The 26431-nt window shown below is 45.3% G+C and overlaps 1 protein-coding gene and 2 long non-coding RNA genes across 5 annotated transcripts; 2 read left to right on the forward strand and 1 right to left on the reverse strand.

Moving 5' to 3' along the window:
• The first annotated feature begins 5808 nt into the window (after nt 1–5808).
• Nucleotides 5809–10811, forward strand: IRF2BP2 (interferon regulatory factor 2 binding protein 2). The gene is made up of 2 exons (XM_083433906.1): nt 5809–7255; nt 8079–10811. Exons 1-2 carry the CDS (start codon nt 6217–6219, stop codon nt 8783–8785), a joined length of 1746 nt encoding a protein of 581 aa, XP_083290032.1. The 5' UTR covers nt 5809–6216; the 3' UTR covers nt 8786–10811.
• Nucleotides 10133–20090, reverse strand: LOC310674594. 2 transcript variants are annotated; one of them, XR_014509669.1, is made up of 3 exons: nt 19145–20005; nt 18818–18872; nt 10133–14636 (listed from the first exon to the last, which is right to left on the reverse strand). It is a non-coding gene; the product is annotated as an uncharacterized lncRNA (long non-coding RNA). The 2 variants fall into 2 exon arrangements; XR_014509668.1 differs by having other exon boundaries at nt 10133–18872; nt 19145–20090.
• Nucleotides 17865–20944, forward strand: LOC310674592. Of its 2 annotated transcripts, none has more exons than XR_014509665.1 (2): nt 17865–18456; nt 20620–20944. It is a non-coding gene; the product is annotated as an uncharacterized lncRNA (long non-coding RNA). The 2 variants fall into 2 exon arrangements; XR_014509666.1 differs by having other exon boundaries at nt 17865–18113.
• The last annotated feature ends 5487 nt before the right edge of the window (nt 20945–26431 follow it).

Raw genomic sequence — 26431 nt, forward strand, 5'->3', positions numbered from 1 at the left:
GGAAGTCCCCATATGATGTGTATTGTGCCGTTGAACCAATCATGCAACATTCATTCCCTACTAATAAATCTACAACACTCAAAATACAAATCCAGGGACATTAAATGAAACCCGGGGACATTCCGGGGACAGATTTTGTCTGGGGACTGTCCCCGGAAAACGGGGACATCTGGTAACCACATGCTGTGACCAATGTGCAATAAGCCTTTCAGCCAAAATGATCATAGCCATTCTGACTTGGATGCCATAAGAACACAAACCATGGTTATTGCAGATCTAGGTTTCACAGCTTGCTCTTAACTTATCCAGTTGTTATGGATACTTTTCAGTTTGTGGATCTTGAGGATGTGCACAGAACTGTTGGAGAAGTGAGACAGATCCCATGATGTGTATGCCCTTGCCCTTCATGGTATATAAAAGCCATCAAGGGGCAACTGGCTAAGTAGGTAGTGGGGATGGTGAATACCTTTCTGCAAGAAGCAGCTGTTCCACTGGGCCTAAAAGAGATGGTAATAAGGCCCTATTTAAAAAGCTCGTCCCAAACCCCAACATGTTGGATCATTTTCACTCCAGTTACAGTAAAGGAAAAAGTCAGGTATAGATTGCCCCTCTGCAAAATGAAGAGGGAGAGGGAGAGATTATTTTTCCAATTCCAGCTTGAAGCTACAGAATCCTCTGTATTGCAGCCAAATCTTGATCAACTGCTTTGCTAACTGATCCAACTGCTTGAGCAAATTATATCCATTATTTCAGGGGCTATCTTGCTATTTTATTAGAAGGGTTGTTTCATTTCTATAGAACATCATAAAGCGATTCCATAGTCCCCTACAGAAATCATCCTGCCATTTTATACTTCAGCCAAAAGCAAAATCTGAGTTGTTTAGTATGTTTGTCTTTTTCAAGCAGTTGTGCAAGGTCTTTCTTTTTCATTTTTAACAGGCGGATGGTATTACAGCCAACTACCATTAGGTGTCCTCTAGCAATAACAATTCCTAAAGACAGTGGATGCTCGGGTTGCGAACATGATCCGTGCGGGAGGCACGTTCCCAACCTGCAGTGTTCGCAACCTGCAGCGCCGCGTCTGCGCACAAGCGGATCGTGATTTGGTGCTTCTGCGCATGCACAAAGAGCGATTTAGCACTTCTGCGCATGCATGAGCGCCAAAACCCGGAAGTAACCCGTTCCAGTACTTCCGGGTTCAGCGCAGTGTGCAACCCGAAAACGCACAACCTGAAGAGTCTGTAACCCGAGGTATGACTGTACTGTATAGAGCTCCCATGTAACAATGGAAGCCCTGCACGGGTTAAGCTCAAAGGACTTTGATTCAGCTCAGTTTTACAGAGCAAACTCCCCAAACAAAAAAGGACCTTTGTTTGATTCTAGGAATGCATTCGACGCCTTTAAAAGAACAACAATAGTCAGGCTTTGAGGTGAAGAGGAGGACAAGAAGCGTGGAAGCATTTTTGCTGATGTGGACTGTATATTTTTCTACCTTTTCCGTCAAAGCCTACAAGCGTTGTGTCTGATGTTTGTCAATACACTATATTAAAGGAACCCGATGCGTGCCTCCCCGTACACATCTGAAAAAGGTGCCTCTCCCTCCCTGTTTTCGCTAGCAGTTCAGAACCGTCACAATTTTCTCTCCGTGCTCAAACACGCTAGTTCTTGGCTCCTTGCCAGTATAGGCAAACTACACATGCAATTTTCCTTTTACAGAACCTGGAGGCTGAGCAAGAGGGCACAGAGGTACGTGACTAAAACATCCGAACTTCCTCTTTCATAAGCCCATCACATGATGGAAGCAATTACAATTCCAGCCTTGTCTCTGTGAATTGCAGACGCATTGCCTCACCCTAGAAACCCGTCTCCCTCTCCCCTCTGCCTCCCTCTCCCCTCCTCTTTATGTGTAGGCAGCAGTTGCTGCAGCCGGCTTGGAAAGGATCCAATTTCACTCTGGAGAAAGAACGAGGGCAGAGGGTGGAAGACAAAAACAAAGATCTGTTTACTAAAAGTATACAGCTTCTTCGGGTGGGGGGGGGGTGGGAGGAGGAAGGCAGAGAACGCAGCTGACAAAGAATTCGGCAGAACAGAACATAAAAGGCATGGCGGCTTTGGAACTGAAAACAAGCCGCGTTAACTCTTGCCTGTCCAAACAAAAAAATGAAGCGGAGGTGGGGAGGGAGGCGGTGCCGCAGTTGCCATTTCTTTTCAGAGAAATTCCAGACGTTACTGATGGCCGTCCATTGTGAAAAGAAATACATTTCTCAGGGAGATCCCGGCTTCCCTGGTTAAACAGCGCCCGCACAAATGTAAATATTATATAGATGTGCCGATTTCATTTCGTGCACGCACGCACACACACACACACACACAAAATGATCCTGCAAGGCTGTTTTATGAGGTTGGACAACGATCGCATTGTTTGACGGGGCCACGGAGGGGAAGGAGCGGGAGTGGGCGTAGATGACTGGCTCAGAGCTGTGCGGGGAAGCATAACTAGGCGAAGAAGGAAGGGCAATGTTTACGTTTCATCTAGCCTCGCTGGGGAGGCATCAGAGGGCAGGAAACCATTAACCCCTCATTGCACGGGCGGGGCGGGGGATCGAATTTCTCTTAACGTATCACCGGCTGCAGTCTCCTCCAGTTTAACAGGGAAGAGAATTGCTTGTGAGAAGGGGGGGGGCTTTGCACCATCTCTTTTGCACAAGTCGGCGTGTGTTCGGTTCGGGTAGCCTTCAGCAACCCCACTGCACTGGTTTGTGTGCTGATGGGATTGGCTGGCAGCCCTTGAAAAAACGCATCGACAGCATCGACTCTGGAAATCCCCACGGGAGTCCTGCCATATATAAATGATTGTGAAAAACAACACGGAACGTGTTGACTCGGGATTAAATGCCTTCCACGATATTTCGGAACAGGTTTATTAATGTGATCTAACGAGGTCAATAAAACCGAGGGTGGTTTGCTCGGGGTGGGTGGGGTGGGGGGAGCCAAACAAACCCTTCCGCTTCATTAGGAAAAGCTGTTCAAACAGTAACTGCATTTTCAATAGCAACACAGCAGAAGCGTCAGCAAGATTCCTCTCCCCCTCGCTTTGCCAATCCAGTTGTAAAGATAATAATCTACACTCTGCTCTTCCAACTCACAACCAGCTCATTCCAGTTCAAATGAGTTTGGTTTTAAAAAAAATAACCTGCCCGGGGCGTGTTTGCAAAAAAGAAAAAGAAAGGAGGTCGGAAAGTTGACAGCTCATGTAACTGAGTTTGCGGATGGCGGAAGAGTTAATAGTGAAATACTGCAAATTCAGCCTGAAGGCCAGCGCGGGCTGAACTGCAGTTGCTAATCGGCTCACGCGCCAGGAGGGTCTGTAACCGTAAAGCAGGCTTAGGGTACGAAGAACTGCTGTTGTTGTTGCTGCTGCTGCTACTGCAGCAGGGAGAAATCGGTCTTATGGCGGCGGCCGCAGCAACAGCAACAAAAATGTGCAAGCTGGCCAGGTTGTAGCACTCGGATCTGCAATGCCAAATCGTTCTCACACAACCCAGCGAAGTCTGAATGAAAGACGAGCGCTGCGCCTCGATTAAAAAGCGGCAGCAGCAGCAAAGGCGTGCAAGACCTAGGGGAGAAAGGCGCAGCACATTTCGCCATTTTGCACCCGTCCTCCACAGTAGCCTACAAGGAGGTTTTCATACTACCTTAAGTAAAAAGTTAAGCCTGGGAGGAAGGGAGCGCTCATCGCCCAGAAATAGCAGCAGAGAGGGCGGCGCTTAGCGCTGTGACGGCGCAGCGGCGGTGCTGCCTGTAAGTCTTTCTCCGTCCCTGGAATGTGCATTTCGTTAACAAGGCATCAAGTGCCAATGGCATAGAGTCACGTCTCCCGACTGCGGCTGCGCACGCCGAGTGTAGCAGAAGCCCTTGAACAAAATGCGAACGTCAGAGCTCCCTTCTCCCTCCCTTCCCCTTTGTAACCTACATAACTCAGCAACAGCAATACTGTGGGAATGGTGACCTAGACGCAAGAGTTTTAGGGAAACGCTTCCACTTTGTTTACTCGGCACAATCCCATGCGCGCACACAGTGACACTAACATATACACACACAGTAGGATCACGCCTTTTCTGCAGGGGAAACGGGTTTCGTTTGGGGTTTTTATTTTTGGGTTATTATTCGTATGCAAATACCGGATGAGCCGTTCGTGGAAGAAGGAAGAAGAATATCTGAAGGTTGCGCGGGGTGGGAAGGAAGCAATTGTTTGGAAAATGTTACACGAAGAAGTGCGGGTGCACGCGCTCTACCTCTACCATCTGCGCAGCACACACTGCTCCTGTTTCATGGTTAAAAATACCAGGAAAGAAAACGGGATGTCCCCATTTCGGAAAGAAATTGCTTTTTCATTTTTTTAAGAGATGAATTCATAATGAACTTTGCTACCAGCAAGCGTAGCCAAAGCAGTGATGAAGCATAATAGATTTATGAGCTTTGAGAATATTGCCTGCATTGCAATACTAGAAACCGTCGCCCCCTCCCAGGTTTCTCGTGCCTCCCCCCCCCCCCCAGTTGGGTTTCTCTGGCGCAAGGGATTTATTTATTCCTATGCCTTGTTTTGTTACGAAATATAAATATTCCACTTGCTGCTAATTCCAAATAGAACACATGCATCGATCCTCTGCACTTACAGTACTTGGGAACAAGACTCGTTGAAATCAGTGGGACTTTACTTCCGAGTAAACGCATAGGGTTGCGCTGGCAAATTGTACATGGTCAGGTTGCAGTCTTTACCGTAAGGAAGCGACTTTGGAAAAGCATTCATACGTCTTAATTGAAATTACATTTATATGGCAAGTGAATCAAATTATTTCAACGGTTCTCACTGTCAAGTTAGTATACTTGGGATCGTAGCCTCAGGTTGTCTGATTCTATGCGTTCTTGGTGGTACTCTGTAGGCATGCTCGAGCCTACCCTTCTTGGAATTTAGTAGGACTTACTCCCAGGTAAGGCTACCATCATATTCACAATTACCAGAGATGGTAATTGCAGTGGCGCTTACTTCTGAGTAGGTATTTCTAGGATTGCAGTGTAAATATGTTTGCGATCTGAGTGGTGTTGGAAAAAAATTCCCCTTGGATTTACTTCCCAGTAAATCTGCACAAGGCTTTTAAAAAATAAATAAATCCTGATGCAACTGAAGGGAGTGGCTGCTCTCCGAAATATTCACTCATAATCCTCTCACAATATCCCTTCCTGTAGCTCGTGTACTATAATTAAGCCTTTTTACAGGGGGCGGGAGGAGGCAAGAGAAGATCAGGGGTTTGAGCTAAAGGGAGAGCTTTCCAATCTAGAGAATCAGACCCCGAGCGATTTGCCGAAGGTCACACGATGAGAGTCAACGTCGAAGCTCGAATTAGACCAAAGGATCAAATGGTAACCTAGATTCCCAAACGCGGCCATTGCAGTATGCAAAAAACCCGTTTGAAACAACAAGTAGTGCCATAATAATGCGACGCAAAATGTGCATTGGGGGAGGGGGGAGTCCAGCCAACATTACTATCATGGAAGCCTTGCCTAGAAGAAGGCAGGAGAAGAGGAAGGCCCCCAGCTCCCCATTTTGCATCCATTCACATGCGAAAGCCTTGCCGCTCCCTCCTCCTCCCCCCTCCCTCCCTTCCTCCCGTGTGCTGACTAGAAGAGAGCTGGTTATTCTTGCAGCTCTTGTTGTCTTGGCAGAAGTTCAATGAGCAGCAGGAGGAGGAAGGGGGAGAGCCGAGCACGCAGGCGCTCCTGGGCACTGTCGAAGAATCGAGTCACTGGAGCAGAGCGCACCAGCGGCGGCGGCGGCTTCTGGAGTCCCCGCCCCAATGCGAGTGTCTGGGCGGCCGGCAGCCGGCGGGCAGCGCTGTAGTAGCGAGAGCGCGGCGCGGGCAGAGAGAGCTGCGCGCTGTACTGGGGGGGTCGGAGAGCGCCTGGTTTGGGCGATGCGTCTCGCCGCGTCCCGGTGAGCGACTGCAGCCTGCGGGACTAGGAGAGCGGGGCCCGGGAAGAAGCTTTTCGCCCTCGCCCCGTCTTGGAGCGGCGCTTGTCGGCGGCAGGAGGCGGCCGTCGGTGCAAGAGACTGCAGCGGCTGCAGAGCGCAGAGCCTCCCCGGTGGCTCGCAGAGCAGCAGTGGGAAGAGGAGGCAGGGGAGGAGACGCGGGGCGCTCGCTGCCCCTGGACTCGGCCATGTCGTCGGCGGCGGTGGCGGTGGCGGCTGCCTCGCGCAGGCAGTCGTGCTACTTGTGCGACCTGCCCCGCATGCCCTGGGCCATGATCTGGGATTTCACCGAGCCCGTCTGCAGGGGCTGCGTCAACTACGAAGGCGCCGACCGGGTGGAGTTCGTCATCGACACGGCTCGGCAGCTCAAGCGGGCGCACAGCTTCCAGGAAGGCCGGGCTGCGCCGCCGCCGCACGCCAAGCAGCAGCCGCCGCCGCTCAGCGCCAAGGAGATGCACTCGGCCGCCGTGGCTGCAGCCGAGGCGGCCGCCCGCGCTCCGCCGCAGCCCCACGAGCGCTACTCTCTGGCGGCCGCCGCGCCTTCCGAGCGGCCGCCGCGCCTGGGACCCGAGTACGGAGCGGGCAGCCGGCAGGTCAACGGCATCCTGGTGCCCAACGGCTTCTCCAAGCCCGAGGAGCCGCCGGAGCTCAACCGCCAGAGCCCCAACCCGCGGCGGACGCACGCCGTGGCGCCCACCTTGGTGCCCCTCATGAACGGAGCTTCACTGCCCGCCGCCATCAACATTAACAGCCGTGCTGCGGCGGCCGCGGCGGCCTCCTTGGCCGCCATCTCCGGAGCGCCCACCCCGCTGCAGGTGTCGGTCTCGCAAGCGCAGCAGAGCCAGCAGCAGTCCGGTGAAGTGGGGGGGCACAAGCGGCCCGGCTCGGTGTCCTCGTCGTCGTCCAGTAGCGGCGGCGGCGGCAGCGGAGCCAGCGACTTGGAGGGCAAGGACAAGGGCCAGCAGCAGCAGCAGCAGCAGGCGCGGGGCTCGGCGGACAACTTGGAGCAGCTCGGCGCGGAGAGCAAAAGCCGCGCGGCGGCGGCGGCGGCAGCAGCTAGCGCCGAGCAGGAGTGGATGGGCAAGCCCAAGACCGTGCGAGACACCCTGCTGGCCTTGCAGCACGGCGGCCACGCGGTGCCCTACGAGAGCAAGTTCAAGAAGGAGCCCGGCATGGCGGGCGGGAGGCTGCTGGGCTACGACAGCAACGGCGCGGTGGCTAAGTCAGGTGAGCTGCGCTGAGGGGCAACTGGGGGGCGCGGGCGCGCTCTTGGCCTGAGCAGGGGGAGGGGCTGGCGGTGGGTTTCTGAGGGAGAAGGAAGGGAAGCACTCCCCCCCCCCCCGCGCTCCGTTCCCTCATGGAAAAGACGAGCCAGGGTCGCCATTTCGGCCCAACTTCCTGGTGCTGAAACCCCAGCGGCGTGCTTGGTGTAACATGGATGAGTCAGGGCTCTTTGCTGACAGACACTGACAGAGGGTTTCCCCTCCCTTGCCCTGGCCGCATTCTTTCGCGAAGGGAGCTGAGGCACGCAGGGCTGCTCCGAGCAACAGCAGACATTTTCCTGAGCCAGGCGCCATATGTTCCGCATATGCTCCGAGGCGCTCGCTTTGGGCGTGCAAATAAGGAGGATGCAGGAGTTATCTGGGCTCGGCAGATCCCGCGCCCCCCTCACGGCTGCAGCTCGGCTGGGGCATAGATTTGCCTTGAGCCTGAATGGGCTCGGAGCGAGTGGAAGATTACCAAGCTGCGAGCGGCTCCCTTGGCCGGCAGCCAGCGTGGGAGGGTGGTACAGTGTGGGCACATTTGAATGCATGCAGCATGTACTGTAGTGTAAGCGCTGGCACGGCGTGTTCACATGCCGACCCACAGCCCCAGATAAGCTGAATTTACTGGGGGTTTAAGCTGGTTTGATCCGTTAGAATTCAGCGAGCAACTTGGCCCGAATCCCAAGTGCTTGGCTTGGGTGGCATCTTGACCCTGCCGCTTTGCACACGTTTTCTGTGGCTGTGCTGCTGCGACACTATATCTCCTCTCCTGCTTTGCTCCGCAGGGGCCCGGGCTGCGAGGAAGAGAAAGCCTTCTCCAGAGCCTGAAGGTGAAGCTGGACCTCCCAAAATCAATGGCGAGGCGCAGTCATGGCTACCAACCTCCTCAGAAGGGATGAAGATCTCCATGGCAGCTGCGTCCTTCATGTCCCCACCGCCGCCAACCGCTTCGCCTCATTCCAACCGGACCACGCCACCCGAGGCAGTCCAGAACGGCCAGTCCCCGATGGCAGCGCTCATTTTAGTTGCAGACAATGCTGGGGGGAACCATGCCTCCAAAGATGCCAACCAGGTCCACTCCACCACCAGGAGGAATAGCAGTAGCCCGCCCTCGCCATCCCCTATGAACCAAAGAAGGCCAACCCGGGAGGTGCAGAGCCAAGGGGCAAATGCCGGGGGGATGGAGCCTGTGCACCCCGCCAGCCTCCCAGACTCTTCGCTGGCAGCTAGCGTCCCCCTGTGCTGCACCCTGTGTCATGAGCGCCTGGAAGACACCCACTTTGTGCAGTGCCCCTCCGTCCCATCCCACAAATTTTGCTTCCCTTGCTCCAGACAGAGCATCAAACAGCAAGGAGCTAGTGGGGAGGTCTATTGTCCCAGTGGGGAGAAGTGCCCTCTGGTGGGCTCCAATGTCCCTTGGGCCTTCATGCAGGGCGAGATTGCAACCATTCTTGCAGGAGATGTGAAAGTGAAAAAGGAGAGGGACTCTTGACTTTCCCAGTTTCTCAATGCAACGTCAACCTTAACATAAAACTGCTTGAATTGTATATATCTATAAATACCTATAAATATCTATATATATATTATATATATATATATATATATCTCCAAGACAAGGGAAATGTAGACTTCATAAAACATGGCTGTATAATTTTGATTTCTCTTTTTGAATACATTGTGTTTCTATATTTTTTTGAAGACGAAAGGTATGTACTTAATGTACTTTTTCCCCTTCTTTTTTTTTTTGTTATAGCAATTATTTGTTGTGCTTCCTTGGTGAGTTACTGTTTTCAGTGTAGGCTGTGACTTGCGCTGCTTTTTTTAGAGAGCACTTGGCAAACCAGAAATGCTTCTAGCTGTGTTTGTATGCACTTGTTTTTTCTTCTTCTTCTTCCTCCTCCTCTCCTTTTTTTTGTGTTCTTTTTTTAAATGCCAAATACATCTGACATTGTAAAGAACGCCTTACTGTTGGTGGTTCCTTATTTTTTGCCCTCACTAATACATGCTGGAGGCATGCAGGTTTTAGAGATAACATGGCATTAAAGGTGTTCATAGGATTAAAGTGGGAATGCCACTCAGTCCAGTCCAAAGACAGGTGAGAAAGCACAAGGGGTTTCATTTGGAAACATCATTCCCTTGCTGCTGCTACTGCTGCAAAAATGGCCAGATTCTTCAAGTAGTTTTGTTTCCATAAGGAAGTTGCCTTCAGAGCATTATGCTAAGTGAGGCGCTGTTGCATTAGGAATTGGGGAGTTTGTTTTTTTTTCTTAAAGGCAGAGTTGACCACAGTTCAAGAGGTTGGTTGTAAGATTGCAAAACTGCATTTATTCAATTACGTAATGTTCCTGCAGAATTTTTGTGATAAGTTAGTTTATTGTCTAACTGTGCATTGGTGCAGACAGAATAGCACTGCCATTTTTTTAAAAAAACAAATCCATACCTTTTCAGCACCATTTAACATCACCACTTCCTCCATGTTCATGTGGAAAACTCTGAAGCATATTTCTTTATTTTTTATTTACTTAATATAGTGCAGGTGGGCTTTGATCTTGCTTATCAAGTATGATAATGTTGTCATTGTTACTATTGCTGACATGTTGCCAGGTTGTGGCAGATAACAGTATGGTAATAACAGCAGCATATGAGGCTTTTACCTGGCTTGCCTATTACGGCAGCATAGAGATTAGTGAAAAATTCTACCTGAAATTTCATAATACTTGTGTTGGAGAGAGCTAATTCTCATCTAAATGGAACAGCTTGGGATTTAAATCAACTCCAGTTTCTTGCCTTTTAGACTACTTTCAAGAATTCTTTTGTAAAATTATTATTTTGATCACACTTTTTTTTTTTGCATCAGACAGCAACATTTTTAATCAATAAATCATCAGTTACTAGAAATAGTTAAGCCTTACTGTAGTGATTCTGTGCTGTTTACAGTTGTGTTAGCAACACTGCTGTGCAAGCCCTTGTGCTAAGTGTTTATAATATGTCACATAGACTTGTTTGAAGCAGAAAGATGGTTATACGGTCCCCATCTCTGTGGCAAATAACACTATACATTTTGATGTTGAGAGAATCTGTTCAACTAGGTTTAACAGTTTTTGATGCTGTTGGGTCAGACTGTTCTTATGTGTTAATGTTCAGACTGCTATTGAATGCAGAATAGATTTTGGTAGGCTTCTTTTTTTTAATGGTCATGACATTTGGAAAATCCAAACTGCACATGCACAGTAACCTTTCTTTTTTGAAGTGTTTTAAGTACACCCACTAGCATTGTGTTCCATATTACAGGTCAGTGTAAATTAAATAACAAGATTTGCATGATAAACCAATTCAATGCTCTTTAAAATGATAGAAATACATATAGTGCAGACTGGTGTCTTATGTAAACACATGTTTAGACAGTTCGAGAGGAAAAAAAACGCACATATATACAACTGTAAAGGATTCTTTGGAACCACTATAGTCTGTGGAAATATGTATTTAGGCACTTTATTAAAAATTGGATTTTGAATTGATAGATGGTAACAAGTTCTTAAGAATCTCTTTGACATGATACCTCATGTATTATACCAATTTGTATGGAGAAACTGCATTCTAGGTAAGAGAATATCCATACCAAAATTTTCCTGGAAAGTTTGTTGTGATGTCTTGGCATGTAGTTCAGATTTGAGCTTCTTAACTTGAAGTGGGGATGATAGTAACTTTTTTCTTGCTAAGACTATTCAGGCATGTCAAGGTATTGAAAGGCATTTGATCTAGATCTCCAACAAAAGCTCTTTTACTACACTTATATCCTGAATAAGTGTCTTCATATATTGTAGCCCAGTAATATCACTGTATGTTCTTTAAAGTAGTTTAAATAGTGGGAAAGTTTAGGCCTCGTCATACCACATGATGACAGCTGGAACACATTTCAAAGCTCTCCACCTGTTCAGTCAACTCCTTCCAAACCTGTTAAGGTGACCGGTTCTAACATGCATTATAAATTCATAATACAGAAACGTCATAAACTAGTACATGCTTTTTGGATCAATTGGGCCTATTGTAATTTTAGTTTGTTTCCTGACAAGTTTATGACATCACCACAGTGGATCACATTATATTTACTATATGTTTTCTTGGCTACAACGTTTTTTTTTAAGTGCTTTAGCTGCAACAGTACTACCATTAATCTCTGATAATAATGCAAACCTTGATTCCATTGCAGCTAATGTGAACCGAGTCATTAATTTCAATGGAGTTAGGGTTTGCACCCTTACTTTTTTGAAGTTTTTAATGGTGATAATTTGTATAGCAATAAAGCAAAATGTTGTTTTAATGGAGAGTGTGATTGTCAAAATCTCACCTTCATTTACACTTTTAAGTTACTTTTATTGAAATATCACCTGCACTATGCTTTCATTGTTTATAGTTACTAAACTAACACATTACTATTTTTTCCTATTATTTTTTATCTTTTGCATTGAATAAAATGAAACTAGGAGCTTTAAACACTTTCTGCGAGTTTTTGTTACCCTTTTCATTTTTAAAAAAATACTGCAGCTACTGAGGTGCATAGTAGCCAAATCAAATGGATTTTTAAGAGATTGCTCTCTTTTGCTAGACATAAAAACAGAACCTAGGCTAAGAGCAGAACAGCAGCGAAACTGAAAATGTACTATTTTTTTTTTTCCAGGAGGGCTGACCATCCTCCTGACATAAAAGTAGAAAGAAGCCCAGCAATTGTATGGTGGTCTATAAAGCCTTGAGCTATGTATCTTGTGAAATCACATTTAGGAAGAGGTTTATTTGGGAGGGTTCTCCCAATGGCTTTTTATGGTAACAGGATCCTGGGAAATTTTCTCTGTACTAGGGCCAAAGCCTTCTCACCTTACTACCAAGAAGAACAGACACAGTGTTCTGCTGACATGAGAGAGTCATTGAGGGCAGGTGATTTCACTGTCTACCTTACAGCTTTGCAAAAGGTTCTTTTAGCTAGAGGTGTTAAACCCTAATATAAATAACAAACAAGGCTGGTGGCAAACAGCTATCCTAAGTATATGCAAGTGGAAGAATCTTTCCTTGAATTCAGTCCAAATAAATAAGTTTAGCACTGAAATGCTGGCTAAATATATATAGCATTGGGGTACTTGACTTTCTCCTTGCAATAATGTGGTATGGAGAAACATGAACTACTATGCGCAGATGCAGCCTAGATGCTCCCAATCAAAACAAGTACCAAGTAGAAAAACTATTTGAAACGTTACTGGTTATGCGCAATATTGGGAAAGGCTAAGGTATGATTATGATATATGATTCTTAGTTTTATAAGAACTGGATATTTTAATATATAGTTTAATTATTTAAATAGGAATTCTGCATGAGCACCAAATACAACACTCTGCAGAGGTATAAGGGGTTGGAAGTTGCTTAACACTAAAAGTTGCACTGTTAAAGTGCGGAAATGAGTTCAGCTAAAGATAGTTTACACAAATAGCCCAGTCAAAATGTGTTTTTAAGTCAATGACTTCAGTGGGACTAAATTTGTTTTTAAAATTCAAGGGCTCCTGCACTTCAGACTGAATTGAAAAGTTCCAGTTTACAGTTACATGATATTCTTTGGCTGATGGTGTATATGCAATGCTATAAATAATTAAATGGTAAAAAGTGATACAGGTATAAGCCGATGATTTTTTTTTTTTAAACTTTAACCAATTGCATTTATGTGGAAAGATTGGCCCATTAATTTCAATGGGGTTGCTTCTGTGGTGCGACTATTTAGGACTGCATGCATGGAAAGATTTGAAAAGTAGTTTATTTAAAGCTTGCTCCTGCCAAAGACTGCAACTCTAGTTTTTGTTAGTTTTTTTAAAAGACATTAGCAGATGAGAGTTCTAATACAAAGCTAGGAAGTGTATGAAAGCAGTGGGGTGAATTGAATGGCCCATTATTACCCACTCTTAGTAGACCTACCTGTATCTGAGATTACAAAATAAAGGCTGTAAAAGAAACTCTTCTTACCGTTACATATAAAAGTGCCCTTGATTTTTATCAAATCTACTGTTACAGGTTACTGGCCAGGCAAGTCAGATGTTTTTCAAACTCTTCTTGCTAATGGACAAGGTTATTTAGAGATAGAGAAAAAATCCTGCAGGCAGCTTATAAAATAGTTTTACTTGGTAAAGGGTAATAGGTTTCTCTTCCTAATTCTTGAGTGTAGATGTGTAATCATTCAGAAAACGTTCGCTGCATCTAGGCCACACGAAATCCTGAGTCACCCTCATTTGCTTGCCTTTGTTCAAGAACTGCAGATTGAGAGGACACGCCTTTCCTCAGTCATAGACCAAGGTCAGGCTATTCTAACAGATGAATGGAATACATATTTATCCGTTTCATCATTCCAGACTGGAGCTGGGACACTTGGACTATTAACTCATTGACTGCCTTTGGTTAAGCTGTTGTCATCAGAAATCCTGATAAAGCATTTGTTTTTATCATGATAGTTTTATCTTGAACAAATTCCTAACCTATAAGCGACACTTTAATATCATGCAACAAGCTGAACGAGTAATGTGTTTTAATATATATATTTCTCCTCGTTTTAAATTACCACAATGCTTATACAGTTTTACTGCACTTGGGGGGACCATAAATAATCAGTGTCACATTTATAAATTTATAAATACTTTTCTAAGGCTTTCGCACAATTTAAAATCCAATACTTCACCCACTTAAAGTTCTATCTTATGCACATTTCTGCAGAAGCAAGTCTTGCTGGATTCAGTGCAGCTATTACTACAGAAACTGGAAATGGTTTGGGACCTGCAGCATGGCACCCCAATCCTGAAAACAATTTGTCAGAAAAAAGCCCTCTGTCCAATTGAATTTACAAGCTCATATGGCAGATTTGATAGTGGTGCAGATTACTTCAGAAAGGCATATTCCTACCTCCCCCACCCATGTGGTGATATGCTAATTGGAGTGTAAAGCAAAGTGTATGCTAAGCATATTCTTGGCTTAACAATTTCAGTTACGCACCTTGTGACTGCAAATCCAATTTATCTTAGAATCCCTGGGCTGCAAATTATACATAGAAATACGTCCTTTTGAAAACTGGAATTTACTTGTGTACATTTAGGGTAAGATTGCCAACACAAAGAGAATCTGGGCTTCCCCAACCACCCAGTCCTAGACACATTTATGCGGCATGAAGTTCAAATGCTTTCAATTAAAACTACTTCAAGGACTGCAATCTGCTTGTGCTATGGAAAGTTAAGAGAGTGGCATAAAACTGAGGATTTGTCTAGTCTATTCCTTAAGCACAGTGGTGGGGGAAGCCATCCTTCTTTAAGGAGATGCATCTGAAATAGAGACAAGAAACAAGAGGGAAGCTTTCCTAATCCCACAGTGCTGCTGACAATCAGCAATTATGAATTTTGCAGGTTGGGAGGTAGTGGGAATAACAGGGTGTAGGGACTCTGCCTAGTAATTCAACAACAACCAGCTATGTTTTTTTGTTTGAAAAATAAGCAACTCAGATGAATCCGCCTTGGAGTGAGTCAGATCATTAGTACATCTAACTCAGCATTATTTACTCTCTGCTGGCTGCAGCTCTCCAGGGTCTCAGGCAGCAGATCTTCCCCATTGTCTGCTACCTGACCATTTAACTGGAGCCACAAGACATTGAATCTAGAACTTTTTATAGCAGGGATGGGGAATCCTATTAATCTCAAGGGCAGCATCCCCATGGCAAGCAGAGCCATAGGCAGAAGTTGCTGGGGCAACCAATTTTACCTTTGTACAGCAGGCTAGATTCTACACACTTTCCACACTGCCCTCTGTATCCTTCATCAGAGAAGCAAAGAAGAATTATCAGATACCAAAGATGTATTCCGGCTGGGCAAAAGCATACAAGGAGGATGCAGAGTATCCTCACTTATGTACTGAAAATTTTAAAAAGGATCTACGATTATACTATTAGTCCCATTACATGGATTAAGATCTGAGGCTGAAAAATTACACATATACAACAGTATAATTACACATATACAACAGACTGATCTAAAACAAAAATACTTGGATTTCTGTTCTAAGTGAAGACAATGGGCTTGACGCCACAATCTTAACCATATTACAAGCCACACTGAAAATGAATGGGATTTACTTACATCTGACATGATTAGGACTGGGGTATGATCTAGTGTAAATACAAGTACTTCAGTTTAACTGGGTTGTAGACTGAGGTGCAAGGGCTACTCTGCCTATTACTTGTGTGGGGAAGACTTGTGTTGGGAAAAATGGGTGTGCCATACAGGGGCACAATTGGGGAACCATGATTGGCTGCCATTTCTCACCCTTTTACGCATCTTAAAAACCTATCCCTTTTAATGTGTGAAGCCCTTAGTTAATGAAAAATCGATGTTAAAATCTTGGCACTTCCAAAAGCCAGAGCTCCAGTCACTGGAAAACATGCTAACATTGCATTAGCGTTCCTAGAACCAACTCCCACCATCAGAGGTGCTTTACCGAACTGCAGTCTTGTGATTTTTAAACCCTTACCTTTGAAAATAAAGAGATTGTGTAGGTTAGTAAATGATTAATTTCCTTAGCAAGCACCTGAGCTGTAATCTAGCCATGTGTTCTCTGTGATTAAGGTTTGTTCAAGGTGCTCACTGTGCCAGACAAAGTCCTAAGTTCAAACAGTAATGTTTACACAACCAAGTTCACCTTCTCCTTACAGGTCTGCCATCCCAAGCGTTATTCCACGCAGCTGCTAGTTTCCCTCTCTGCCCCACAACCACAGCACTCCACAATGGGGTAGTTAAATCTGCCTCTACGAAGAACAACCTGTCCAATCGCGATGTGAAAAAACCATACAGATTCTATTGGGACAAACCAGGCCAAATAGTCTAGATGACTGTATCTGATCAAAATTCTGAAAACAGGCTGTGAACTCAGATTGTGTAGGGCTCATCTAACATGTTTTATACTTTATGTGCCACAGTGACGTCTGCTGAGTCATCATAGAATCATAGAATTGTTTATGTTGGGAGTAACCAAGGGTCATCTAGTCCAACCCCCTGCAATGCCCAATGTGGAGCAGAAACCCACAAGCCTGAGAGTCTCATGCTCTACCGACAGAGCTATCCAGCTGTGCCTCTGATCACTTGCAGCTGTTTCAGCATGCACAGAGATCAAAACTTGTGGTTTTAATTCACCATTTTGATACTTTCTGTCAAGCGCTTTACAAATTTGCTAGATAATAATAACAACTCAGCTAAGGTGGCTACTCTCTTTCAGAAAGGAGACCTCGCAAGTGTTGCATTACAGGTAAAAAGGCAGTGAATATCCATGTCAGGAAAAGTCGAATTTTATTAGATTTCTGCCTGCTAAACAGTAACCAGAAAAAAAATAGTAGCTCAAATCACTGGAAAGCTACCAGTCAGCTTACGTGAGCAGATCGATATGCTTCTGCGTGAGGTGCCTGCAGCAATGCCCAAGTGAGACTGCAATTCTGAACACATTGACGAGGAAGCTTGACTTCCAACAGCTTGACCTCACCCCCAAAGGCGCACTCATCCATTGTTTCCCCGAGACAGAGAGATGCCAACTAGGAAGCCAGCCCAGTGAATGCAGTAGGACTTACTTCTGAGTAACATGCCTGGGATTTGCTGCAGTTATGTGCCATATGCCATATAGATCCACATATAAGGCCTTCTGATTTTGTAAGCCCTGTTGTAGTTACAGTGGTACCTCGGGTTACAGACGCTTCGGGTTACAGACTCCGCTAACCCTCGGGTTAAGAACTTTGCTTCAGGATGAGAACAGAAATTGCATGGTGGTGGTGCGGTGACAGCAGGAGGCCCCATTAGCTAAAGTGGTGCTTCAGGTTAAGAACAGTTTCAGGTTAAGAACGGACCTCCAGAACAAATTAAGTTTTTAACCCGAAGTACCACTGTACTTGCAAGTGTATGCCTAAACCTATTCATTTTTTGAGTTGTGCAACTTTCTTCTTTACATCACATACAGACCTTTTTGTTTCAAAATAAAATGTCCCCCCCCCCCCATTTCATTTTTAAAAGGTAGTTCTGGGAATACATTTTGCGGGGGGGGGGGGAGCCAAAGCACATAACCTTCAGAAGAGGCCCAGGTACACACCCACTCCAAGCAACTTTTTGTACTTATGTCACAACAACAGAGGGTTGGATCAGATGACCCCCGTGATCCCTTCCGATTCTCAGTTGGGTTAGACTAGCGTAGTGCTGATAATGCCAAGGTTGCAGGTTCGATCCTGGTATGGGACAGCTGCATATTCCTGTCTTAATAGGCGGCCCCACCCTCAGAAATCCCGTCGCGGGAACGCGGGTGCGCTTGGCAGAGCCACCTGAGAAGAAAGACCCCGGCATTTCCACGGGGCGTCGGGGGGGGGGGTCACTCATGCAGAGGCTTGGATCTCTATTAAGACTTTCACTCGGATCAGTCCATAGCCACCCCAAATAAGCTGGACCACCCTGGAGCAAAGCAGCGTGGCCGCGATCCTGACGAGGGAGGCGCCACCCCGGAAGCCTCCCCTGGCAGCTCCCGCCAGCCCCTCCCGGGCCGGGAAACTGCACCAGCTGCGCCCGCTATAATTAGAGCGAGGGAGTGAGCGGCGCAGGCGTGGCGGCGGCCCCTCCTCCTCCTCCGGGGCCCCGGCGGGAGAGCAGCTCCCTCGCTCGGCCCCTCGGGCCTGCCGGAGAAGGACCAAGAAAGGAATCGTGCCGACCGGCTCCGCTCTTGATCTGGACGGGTCACCTGGTGGTGAACCAAATATAGCCAAGCGGCCCAAGCAGCTCCTGGCAAGCAGCCGCTTTGCAAAAGCGAGAGTCGCGCGGCCTTGCACAACCCGGGGGAAAGGGCAAAGGCGTGACGTGGCGCGCCGCCACAGGCTAGGCCTGCAAAGGGCCAAGGGGTGGATTTGGGGCTTTGGGGTGTCTCTCCCCCCCCCCCCCGCGCGCTTTTGCCTGCCTGACTCATCGCAGTAATAGAGCCGCAGGCGTCAGCAAGGGTTACCCGGGAAGGACTGGTTTGGAGATTGCTACACCAGCAAGCTTGGCCTGGGAAGAAGCATGCAAGTGTCCGCAGTCTTCGGAGAGTCCGGGAAACTGCCTGGTTCCCAAATTCCCAGGATCACTTAGTAATGTTTGTGCCCCTTGTAGCAATCGTAAAGTGCTGTGCTAGACGCTGCCTGCTTTTGGATTCTATTTTTACAGGCAAAGCACTTGAATGAAGCTCCCGGACCAGAGTTTGGGAACACCTGCCCTATATTTATTTATAGTTATTCATTTCGGAGCAGGACTGTAAACTGATATTCTCAGATGCTTTTGCGCGTCCTGGTCTCTAGAGCAGAGAATAATCCTGGGTGTCATAGACTGGTGTTGCCAACCTAACTGTAGAATTTCCTTTTAAAGGTCCAGTGGCAGTTCCTACTGTAGCTATTAACTTTTTGAAAGCGGGTGTTAAAATAACCTCTCTGCTTAAAAGAAGAAGATATAAAACTTACGCAATGTTAATATTTCTTGTTGTCACTGTTTGTTACCCACTTTTCACCACTGGCTCTGCAAAGCAATTAACAAATGTTCAGCTTAATAAACTTCCATCTTACCCATCAAATAGAATTTTACCAAGCAGGGCAGTTTACATACAACAAAAACATATGAAAGGTTCAACTGCAGCTTTTTTTAAAAAAATGGAATTCATATGAGGGTCTGTTTTAGCAGGGAGTTCTAGACATTTTGCAAGCATATGATAAGGAACTATTTAATAAAATGTAGCTCTTTAATTTCATCAAATGAAGCCTATGGGGCAATTTCCCGTTTCCAACAATTACCTTATTGATCAAAGGAAGATATTCTGTGCCAGGGCACCCAGTCTTTTTACTGCCATCACCCTTTTCTAATCTGAATTCAACTTCAACATGTTTTAACTCAGCTACAGCCTCCAGACACTTGAATCAGCACTGAGGCAGCAGCTCCCAGCTGCTTAGTTACCAAAACAGAGAGCTGTGTGTCATAGGCATATGGATGGCATGCAACTGCAAAGCTCTGGAGGATCTCATCCAGCAGCTTCGTAGAGATATTAGTGCTGTTGCCAATACTGACCCCTAAATAACAGACCTTGAGGGGCTGATCTTCCCTCTCTCATCATCTCATCAGGCATCTTCATTATACAGCCTCCAGCATATGCTGAAAACACACCTCTTTACCCTGGCTTGTGGTGTCTTTTTTTAGGACCCACCTTGTTTTTTTTGGGGGGGGGGGGATTATATGTTGTTTTGAACAGTTTTCAGTTGTTGTGTTTTAATATTGTAACCAGTCCTAGGATCTTAGGCAGGTAATTATAAGAATCCCTCTTTGAGTGAGTCTCTCTAAATACAGTGGTACCTCAGGTTACATACGCTTCAGGTTACATACGCTTCAGGTTACAGACTCCACTAGCCCAGAAATAGTGCTTCAGGTTAAGAACTTTGCTTCAGGATGAGAACAGAAATTGTGCTCCGGCGGCGCAGCAGCAGCAGGAGGCCCCATTAGCTAAAGTGGTGCTTCAGGTTAAGTACGGACCTCCGGAACGAATTAAGTACTTAACCTGAGGTACCACTGTAAAGGTATTCTAATAATCCTCCAGTAAATTCTACCCCATAGGTAGGCAAACTAAGGCCTGGGGGCTGGATCCGGCCCAGTCACCTTCTGAATCCGGCCTGTGGACGGTCCGTGAATCAGCGTGTTTCTACCTGAGTAGAATGTGTGCTTTTATTTAAAATGCATCTCTGAGTTATATGTGGGGAATAGGAATTTGTTCATATTTTTTCTTCAAAATATAGTCCAGCCCCTCCCCAAGGTCTGAGGGACAGTGGACTGGCCCCCTGCTGAAAAAGTTTGCTGACCCCTGTTCTAGCCATTGTAAACAAGAAGTCCACCGTGTTGGATGCAACTTAGGAGGTCTAGAAGTCCCATCAGAGAATTATTCCTTTTATGGATCTCAAGAAATACACCTAGTAGGCCTCCTTTGAATGTCTGCTGTCTCCTCCCACATTCCACTTTAAGTTTAACTTCTGACTCCATCCGTGGCATCAGCATTGGCTAACTTTTTATAACCTGTCAGTTTAGATGGTTTTGGTTACTGTCTAGACTGATGAAGAGTTCCGGAGAACTCTAAAGCTCACACACTTTTGCAATATTTTGTCTGACCTAATAAAGGTATTGCCCCAATGTGGATATTGGAATGTTTCTTATGGGATAACATGGTTTTCTTTCTTTCTTTCTTTCTTTCTTTCTTTCTTTCTTTCTTTCTTTCTTTCTTATACAGATCCAATGCCTACTAAAGCTGTCTCATTAACATAGCCAGGAAAGAAGCCTAACTGAAAGGGGCTCTGGGCCCTAGACTTTCACTAGTCCACAAGTACTTAGCTCACAAGTAACTTAGCTCACAAGTACTGGTAATTACCTTCAAGGTAAGCAGGCTGAAGTCATCCAAGCACTGGAGATTGTGGATGCTTCTGATACTGCTCTGGTGGCACCTGAGATGGATCAGAGCTGAGCAGTTTCATCAACCATGAAAATTATCACCATGAGTTCTGTATACCAACGGACTTTGGGCCAGGAGAGGGAGTAATAAAGTGCAGTTCCTTCAATTTCTGTCGTTTCTTCTTTTTCTATTAGAATGTTTTGCAAATTGACAATATTGCTTTACATAATGTTACTTTAAAATGCCATGGCCATATTACAGAAAGGCAGGATATAAATATTTTAATAAATAAACGATCTTATTTTGTTGGATTATAATTCCCATCATCCTTGCCATCTGCCATTTTGACTTGGGCTGATGGGAGTTGTGGTCCAGCAACACATGGACAGGTTCCCCATCCCTGTTGGGCAATCTCCCTCAGAGCATTCCAGAACCCAACTGATCCTTAAATCTCCTTAAACAAGTCATCCTGATGCCCTCCCCTCCCAAATCTGGGGATTTCCTACAGTTTCTGTCTAATCTGACAGTGCTGCTAGTGATCATAACCAAAGCCTAATCTCCTTGTCTCCAAATAATCATGGAGTATCATTCGCTGATACAAAACAGTCATTACAAAGTGTCTCTTGCTAATGGTTGTAAGCACCATCGGGTTACATACACTTCAGGTTACATATGCTTCGGGTTGCAGACTCCGCTAACCCAGAAATAGTGCTTCACGTTAAGAACTTTGCTTCAGGATGAGAACAGAAATTATGCTCCGGCGGCGCAGCAGCAGCAGGAGGCCCCATTAGCTAAAGTGGTGCTTCAGGTTAAGAACAGTTTCAGGTTAAGTACGGACCTCCGGAACGAATTAAGTACTTAACCCGAGGTACCACTGTACAACATTCCATCTGCATCAGACCCAGAGTTGCCATGGACCCATGTAACCAATGGAGCCAAAAAGGTATGCGAAAGCTGTGTAAGCGCAAGATACTATTTTGTACTTAATGACTATGCATGCTTTCAGTAAAATAATACTGTGCACATGTGTGCCATTTTTTAATCACAGAATCTTCTTGTGATTCACAAGCATTTAATTAATTCTCATACTACCCACATAAAGCAGGCATATGTCATTAGGGCCTTTTTCCAGATGCGGAAACAGAAACGCAGAAAGGTTTTGTAAATTGACTGAGGTCAAAGAGCAAGTCATCGGCAGGGCCAAATAGAAAATGGAAAACTTTTTCTCTTAGCGTCTTACTAGTGCACTGCTAGCCGTACAAGGAAGGGGGCTGGGATACATCTGCTAGCAGAAAGTGTTGCTGCGTTGAGAGGAATATACCACTCGGAAAAGATGAGTGCACAGTTTCTGGGGGTGGAAAAGGGAGGAGAAGTTTATAATATCAATAATAAAAATCAAATTAAACATAATAATCAAAATCCCACCAGTCTAATGACCTTGAAGTGATGTGACATGCACAAACCAATAGTTTGTGCATGGGAATATATTTGCAGTTTTTCTTCAACAGGACTTGCTCCCAGATAGGTGTGAATAGAATTGCTGCCTTGCATTTTCTTTTTATTCCTTTTTGGCATTGTTTGGACAACCTGCAAAATCTGTTTGCAGCACAGAACAGGTGACTGACAGTGAGTCCAAAGAACTGTGTGAACACATCTCACTTGCACCCATCTCTTGCCATAAAGTAACAACTGTGTCATTTGCTAATTATTTCTCCTGTTGGCAGTTGAAGGGGTTATTTTAAATATCACCATCACTATAAACTTATTTGGATTACAGTGGATTTACCATATTGAACACAAAGTTGTCTGGCTGCCATTCACTGTTGTCAAGCCAATATAAATAATAACTAATCCAGCAGACGGCTCTCGCTTTGATCTTGTCTTTCTTCTTTATGGGGAAAAAAAAGGACATGTCATAATAGCAACAAGATCTTCCAGGCAGAGTATTTCTGGGAATTATTGCACTTGAATTGGTGGTTAGTACTTTGGCCTCCCGCCACTTCTCTGAAAGTACGAAGAGTAATGGATTTGGGGTTTTAAAAACATTTTGTGTGTGATCTCAGTGCACATGAAAGGTGCCAGAGAGGCAGTTCAGAAGACAGAAGTTGAATGAATGAATGAATAAGTTTATTACGGTCATAGACCAGAAGAAAAGAAAAAAGCATAAAAACAACAGTAGTTTACGAGGGAATGATGGTGTCAATTAAAAGTTGTAAAATTATACATAAAAACAATACACATATGCACACACACCCACACACACGCACATATATACTCATATATGCGCTACAATATATGTGTAGACTTTAAAAAAGGGGGGGGGCTTGTCCAAGGGTCAGATCTTTTACTTTTTTACAACTAATGCCCTCCGCTTGATCGCGGCCGCAGAAAACTTGGCCACTTTCAGTGTTACTTCTGGGTTTTTATCTCCTAGTAGGATTTTCAGCCGCTGAGATTCAGATCGACCTGGGAATTTCTGAACGATAGGGGAGATAAACAGTGACCTGATATCCCCGTAGAGGTCGCAGTGTAACAACACATGTGAAGCCGTTTCCGCCTCCTTCAGACCACATGGGCAAACTCGTTCGGCATAGGGTGTGCCCTCGTATCTGCCCTTTAGTAAGGCAGATGGCAGTACATCAAATCTGGTAAGGGTAAACGCCCGCCTATATTTTGCGATTTGTAGATCCAGCAGATATGGGGTTAGATTAAACCCTTTTCCATAATCTTGGAAAGCTGGATATTTATCTATCTTGCTCATATGGTCCTGAAGCTCTATATCTCCTATTCGCTGGCTCACCATCATTTTAGCCTTTTCAAAACCTGCGGCTATAAGTTCCTGTGGGGAAAGCCCCAGGCCCTTCAATTTTTCATAAAGCGACAATCTCCATTTAGACTGGAACGGGTCTAGTAAAGTCAATGGAGCCACTCCCACTGGGAAAAATATGAGTTTTAGCCAGAAGTGAATCTTCAGGATCCATATCCTGGCATTAATAGGGAGTTGACCTACCTCCAGCCTAATGGCAGTGTTGGAGACACAGGTAGGTAACCCTAGTAGGGAGCGGTAAAATTTAGTTTGTACAGATTCCAGGGACTTGAGTTTTTGGCAATTAAATATCTGGGTGCCATACATCAGTTGTGGAAGTATTTTTGCAACAAAGACCTGGGAGGCGGCAGGAACATATTGACCTCCTTTTCTGTAAAAGAATCTTATGATAGCTCTAAAAGATCTTTGCGCATTTACAATGGAATTCTTAATCTGATGGCACCAAGATCCCTTCTCATCAAAAATTATTCCAAGATATCTAAAAGATGTTACTTGCTCAATAGGTTGGTTATTAATTTTCCATTTATGTCGGAGTTTTCTCTTGGGGAACACCATAATTTTTGATTTAGTGTAATTTATTATTAGGTGTTCAGCTTCGCAGTACTCTGTAAGAGCTCGTAAAAGTTTTCTTAGACCCACACAAGAGAAGGAAATAAGTGCCGCATCATCTGCGTACAAAAGGACTGGGATTGGTATATTGTTTAGGTTTGGGGAATGAGTACTTGCTTCCTCCATCTTTCCGACTAAGGAGTTTATATAGAAGTTGAATAGAATAGGGGCAAGAACACAGCCTTGCTTGACACCATGGAAACTTTGGATTTCCTTTGATAGGTTCCCATAACGGTCGCATCTAACACGGATCCGAGTATTTTCATGTAGTCTACGGATAAGAAGCAGAAGACGTCTATCGATGTTTGTGGCATTTAATTTTTCCCAAAGTCTGTGCCGGGGTATCGAATCGAAAGCTGATTTGAAATCTATAAAGGCTACATAGAGAGAGCCTCCTTTCTTTGAGGTGTATTTCTCCACTAGATGTTGCAATACCAGTCCTTGGTCTAGAGTTGATCTATGTGCCCTGAAACCAGCCTGGGCTTCCTTTAAGACGTGCTCCTGTTCCAGCCAGTCCGCAAACTTTTCACGTAAGTGAGTTGCATAAAGTTTGCTGATGATGCTTAAGAGACTGATTGGTCTGTAATTGGCTGGATCAAGTTTACAGCCTTTCTTAAATATGGGAACGATGATTGCCAATCCCCAGTCCTCTGGTATTATTGCTGTTTGATCTATGCTGGTGAAAAGGGTGGCAAGGACTGGGGCCCACCAGTCAATATTGGCTTTGAGAAGCTCAGGAGAGATATTATCTGCTCCCGGGGCTTTTCTATGTTTGAGTGCCTGAATAAGCCTCCTAATCTCCGCAACCGACACCGGGGGCCACTCATCACCTGCCGCACACTGTATTAGTGGCTGTGTCAAAGGCAGAGCTGGATATAAAGATTGGAAAAATGCCTCCCAAGTCCCTGCAGGTATAGTATACTCCACTTCTGAGGAAGTAGATCGCACTCCATTTGCTACCAGTCTCCAGAAGGTGGCCGAATCTCTCTCTCTGGATGCATCTATTAGGCATTTCCATTCTCTTTTCTGTGCCAGGAGTTTTTTGTTTTTGATCAGAATTTTATAGTTTCGTTTATCTTCAAACCAGCCCGTGGGGAGTTGGGGTAAATTGGCAGATCTATAATTCTTGTATTTTTTCAGTAAGTTTAGCTTCATGTCCTGACATTCTTGATCAAACCAGGGTTTGGAGTTTTTATATACTGAAGATTGCCTACTTGGCCTGTTCCTTTTTTCCTTCAGGGAATCTTGAAGGAGTGAAATTAACTCCTGAAATAAATTTATCTTTAGTTCATGGCTAGAGGAAGTTATGAGGTTTTCTCTCTTAGTGAGGAATTCCTTTGAGCATAGCCTACTTGAAATTTCCTTATGCAGTTCATCTGTCCATCTGATACGCGAATATCTGAGCTCCAAAGCTGTAGGGCTCGAGAAGACAGAAGTTGTCTGTTTGGCTACAAGCTAAGACAGGATTAACCGGCATTGTTTTCTTCACTTCCACAGATACACCTTGACCTTAAATGTGATGAAACCCGCAGGCCTATTCAGTTTGTCTGAGGACAGCAAGAAAAATGGAGGAATGGAGGGCTTTCCCTCCCTTTCTCCTGAGGCAGTGGTTTTTGAGCACAAGGCTAGTCTGAGACATTTGGCACATGATGTGGAACCCCCACATAGGGCAAAAATATACATTTTGAAAATGTAATAATAAATGTAAATATATGTTTACATTATTATATTACATATACATTGAGAGTCCCATGGACTGCAAGAAGATCAAACCTATGCATTCTTAAGGAAATCAAACCTGAGTGCCCACTGGAAGGACAGATCCTGAAGCTGAGGTTCCATTACTTTGGCCACCTCATGAGAAGAGAAGACTCCCTGGAAAAGACCCTGATGTTGGGGAAGATGGAGGGCACAAGGAGAAGGGGATGACAGAGGATGAGATGGTTGGACAGTGTTCTTGAAGCCACCAGCATGAGTTTGACCAAACTGTGGGAGGCAGTGGAAGACAGAAGTGCCTGGTGTCTCTGGTCCATGGGGTCACGAAGAGTCAGACACCACTAAATGACTAAACAACAACAACATATTTACTACCCTTCAATAGCACCCGAAATTTGTTGCCACAGGAGAAAGCTTGTATGGTTTAAGTGTTTTACTGAAACCTTCTGCAGATGACTCCCCAAGTTGGCATGCAATTGGTGTTGTGTGAGGGAGAGAGCA

Source organism: Podarcis tiliguerta (assembly GCF_965153285.1).
Source record: "Podarcis tiliguerta genome assembly, chromosome: 3".
Lineage (NCBI taxonomy): Eukaryota > Metazoa > Chordata > Lepidosauria > Squamata > Lacertidae > Podarcis > Podarcis tiliguerta.